The sequence below is a fragment of the Coffea arabica genome, chromosome 6c (assembly GCF_036785885.1).
Source record: "Coffea arabica cultivar ET-39 chromosome 6c, Coffea Arabica ET-39 HiFi, whole genome shotgun sequence".
NCBI classification, from domain to species: Eukaryota; Viridiplantae; Streptophyta; class Magnoliopsida; order Gentianales; family Rubiaceae; genus Coffea; species Coffea arabica.
Window position 1 is genome coordinate 14329745 of NC_092320.1, and position 4359 is coordinate 14334103.

Here is a 4359-nt window from a genome sequence, read left to right on the forward strand (position 1 = left end):
ACGCACTAAAGAGAAACGCACACCCCAAGCGGACAGTCTGTCTTTTTTGTCTAGCCAAGCAGATTGACTTTTGCATTTTACGAGACTTTATCCACAGGAAACCACAAAAGCCGGCAACTCTTATGGTTCTGAGGAGCCTAATAAACTACCCAAATCCCCCTCCCAAGTTCGATGTGGGACAAACTTAAGCACTCAAGGCTCGCACGCACTAAAGAGAAACGCACTCAAGGCTCACACGCCCAATAGACGATTAAGGAGTTAATTTTTGTTCCAAGATTAACGCGCTGCTATGCCATACTGTCCGCACTTCCAGGGTGAGAGGCGCAGCTCAATAGGACCTTCTTGTTGTTCAAGACACACACAGAACACGCAGTGAGATGGCGCTGGAAGCCTACGCCTCCCAGAACGCGGGCAAAATCCAAACTGACGTTCTCTCCCAAGCTAGACAATCTTGCTATAAGGTAATTTCTCATTTTCTTGTGCACACACAGTGTGTTGAAATATTGGATGGTGTTATTTGGGCTATTGATTTCGGATAATTTTTCCGAATAAATCTTGAATGTTGCTGATTAGGGCTGAATTTTTTTGATACCCAATAGGCGCGTGATGCATTTTATGCCTGTTTGGAGAAACAATCAAGCAAGAAACCTAGTGAAATTGGCTACGTGGGGCTGCTATACCCTGTGGAATGCAAGAAACCCAGGGAGGAGTTTGTTAAGCAATGCAGGCCTACTTGGGTTAGTTTAGTTTTCTAATCTCAGGAAATTTTTGGGTTTTCGTAGTTAATTTCGTTTGTATAATTTCTGGGTTTTGATTATCTTTTGCCTTTTGTGATTAGGTGAAGCATTTTGATAGGCAGTATTGTGCTAAGAGGAGGGTTCAGAGGCTTTTGGATGACAATGAGTCAAGGAGAGGTCCGTTGTCACTCCCACAGCCTTATACTTTCAAACCCAGTTATTAATTTTTGCTGACTAATACGGACACGAATGTATAGAGATGTAGAGGAAAATAGATGTTCTTGACTTCGTTCTTAGAATTTCATTTTTGTCGGAAAACTGTGTAAAATTGCTCCGGTTGATCTTGCAAAAGATACTTAGACGAACAGAATTGCGGATGTAAACAATTACTATTTTGTCAGCGTGCATCCAATTAACTATTGATAGCTTTACTGTTATCTTGCTGTTACTATTTTGTTTTCCCACCTTTATGCTTGGTGGAGAAGTGACCTCCGAAGTGTTATACTATTTGCTTAGTTTTGGGAAAATGGAATAGTGCTGTTTTGATTATTCAAATTCAAATTGGTTATGGTTTCGTTGGCTTTGAATTAAACTATTTTGGCAGGGGTGTAAAGCTGGGCCCCTGGGAAGATGCAAATGAGTTTATTCGGGTAGCCAGGTTACTTAATCGGTATTTTTGCTTTCAACTGTGCAAAAGTCTCAAGTAAGATCAAGGAGATGTAAAATATGCTGAATCAATTAGGATTCTCTTAGTGAATAGCCTGTTTGTGGCATTCTAGTGGCTAAGTTAAGTTGTCCAACTTTTAGTTTTGTTGTATTGCTGTTTCCTCGGTACCTTGATGGGTTGTAATGCTACCAGACCAGTAAGGTTTTCAGGTTCTAGTTCATGCTTTTGTTCCCTACACTCCCCCCCCCCCTCTCTTTTATGTTCCATACTGCTATTCGCTACTTACTATTAAATGATGCAACATGTTTTACCTTTTCAAGTAGTGGTGTGTATTAGCTACTTGTTTTGAAGTTTTGCTTCTTATTGAGAAACTATGTATAGTTTTGAGATGCAGGAAAAACCTGTAGGTCCTTGCACCATATATCTTGTCTTACAATTCTGAGGTATCACTGTTAACAATTCTAGATCATCAACACTTGCATAATGAGGCTGGCTTAGGTAATACACCTAAATAACTGTAGTTGTATGGCTGGAAACCTTGAGGTACCCAGTCCATTTGCTATTTCAAGACACACTGCTGGCACAGTGGTCTTTCTTTCTGCAACATTCAACCTTCCTCCATCTTAAATCTGATCATTGAGCATAGCGAGTAGGGTCCATCCTAATAGGATTAGATTTTGAAGAATCTAAATGTTAACAAATGAAAGAAGTAATAGGAACTTTTACATCTGGATTGAAGTCAGTTGATCTCAGCATATGTAGATGACAGCTTTGACCAAATTAAGAATATATTTTACTCATTGTTAATTTGCACCTCACTTGTAATTTGGAATTCGAGCAGAAGAGAAGTTTGTTTGGCAAGAAAAAATCGGCTGAAGCTGATAACTTAAGCATAAAGTAAAGCAGGTTGACTCGCTTAAAACTTTGATTTTGAAAAGAAGTAGTGATAGTATGCATGCCCTTTCATCGTGATAGAACAGCAGTTCAAGTTTGACTGTTACATAGGCTATCAAGTGATGCCCCATATTGGTTGATTACATGAGCCATACAAATGAGAGTGGATAATATATAAGATTAGAAATTCATATAGAATCATCACTTCTACTTACCATGTGATTAAGCAATAGATTTGTTCATGTGGTATAGTATTGTGAAGAATTTGGTTTAGTGATCTCCTTCCTCTCTCTACTCCTCCATACCTCACCAACCAATGCCAAGCCACCAAAAATAAGTAAATAAATTGATTGAAATAGGAAACAGAAAGTGTAACAAATCCAGAAAATTGTAACTTAAGTAAGAATATTTGACTGTGAACCGATATGTGAAAAGATTATCCTTCATTGTACTCTTGCTTTGGGAGGAATGCAGGCGTTCATGGATCATACATGCACAATATCTCATGGAATCAATTCAACCTATGAAGATAATTTGTTTTTTCATTCTTAGCTTTGCGATATAGGCCTTTAGTATGTCCATTTGATACATTGGTGCTTCATCTCATAATATAATAGATATCTTTTCCTTGCATAACTTGTATTAGTGGTGTATTGCTTGACCTTTCTTACTAGATGACATTGCTGCATATTGTCTTCGATGATACTTACTTTTCAACACTATAATTTCTATTCTGTTGCCATAAAATTTGAAGTGCTTTTAGAGCAACCTGATATTTGAAAACTTTGGGGAATAGTTCTATTATGGACTCAATCCAATACTGCTCTTGATAAGGGAAGCAAATGAAACCACCGTATTTGCACCTTAGGATGTCCTTGTCTCTCCTTCAGAAGGGGGAAGTTGGTCAAATTGTACAGTTAATGTAGTTTACGGGGAATATCAACTGTTTTTTGATTTACCTGAAGTATATTCTAAGTGCACCTTGTATATTTGCTATCACAACCTTTTGGCCTTTTGGTAATTGAGGGGTCATTTGGTTTATGAGATGATGCAGGATTGCATTATTAATCGTGTCATCCTGTTTTGCTGTGTTTCTGGTTGGGATCCATTATCCCATTCTCAAATTTTGTCCTATAGACTAGCAATACATCCTTGTTATTGATGTGCAAACCAAACTTATTCTCTTCCGTTTTGATTTCCCTGTATATATGTGTGTTATATCCACTCCAATTGTATTATCTGCTCTTTTGTATTTTAACGTGATTGTGATTGATATGGTTTTGTGTTGTAAGTATTTGATGGTAATATCTTGGGGAAGATCAAATAGAGGCACACATAAAAAGAGATGCACATGGACAACCACACACACATGCAGGTTTTTTTTGGGGGGTTTTTGAGGGGGGGGGGGGGGGGTGGGGGAGAGGTGAAGGACCGCTTAGGAGAATGAAATGGTTTTGGGAGCTCAAGCATCTTCCTCGTGTCAATCTCCATACCTTTGTGACAGATGACTCCAAAGTCGTCTTATGATTTTTTTGGCAAGCAAGACTGACTTAGTTTGACCTTCTGTGGGGGAGAAAAGGGGCAAAGAATAAATGAAGGTGAAAAAACAGAGGATCATGTTAATAAACATCAAACTTAAGAAGATCTTCAACAAAGAAAATGGCTTGTCACCCTATAGATATAATTGAATGCAACATCCAGGAAAAAACAGACTTGGTTTGTGTAGCTGTACTTAGTAGCTGATTTATCGTTCGTCTTTTGGATGTTTATTTTTAGTTTGTGTCCTTTTTGCCAAATAGTCGATAAAGAGCTGAATTGGAATGCAAAGGGGATTGTGAATAATAGTTAAGTGCTTGGGTAATATCTAGTTAGGAGGGAAAGGAATACTGAGGTCTTTTAAGTTGCTCCTCCCAAATAGTTAATGTTACTGAGTTCTAGGGAAGCGGCCTTCTTTATGTTGGTATCTGCTGTTTGTTCTTAAGCTTTATGTTGGACTGGGTAACCTAGTTAGAAGTATATATTGGCTTCGAGTGAATAAAGATTCAGTTCATGATCAAATTT

The 4359-nt window shown here is 38.2% G+C and overlaps 1 protein-coding gene across 2 annotated transcripts; it reads left to right on the forward strand.

Moving 5' to 3' along the window:
* Positions 1–242: 242 nt before the first annotated feature.
* LOC113692137 (uncharacterized) lies at positions 243–1723 on the forward strand. 2 transcript variants are annotated; one of them, XM_072053047.1, is made up of 4 exons: positions 243–461; positions 600–737; positions 839–914; positions 1342–1723. In XM_072053047.1, exons 1-4 carry the CDS (start codon positions 378–380, stop codon positions 1347–1349), a joined length of 306 nt encoding a protein of 101 aa, XP_071909148.1. In that variant the 5' UTR covers positions 243–377; the 3' UTR covers positions 1350–1723. The 2 variants fall into 2 exon arrangements, with proteins under 2 accessions (XP_071909148.1, XP_071909147.1); XM_072053046.1 differs by lacking the exon at positions 1342–1723 and having other exon boundaries at positions 839–1174.
* Positions 1724–4359: the final 2636 nt, after the last annotated feature.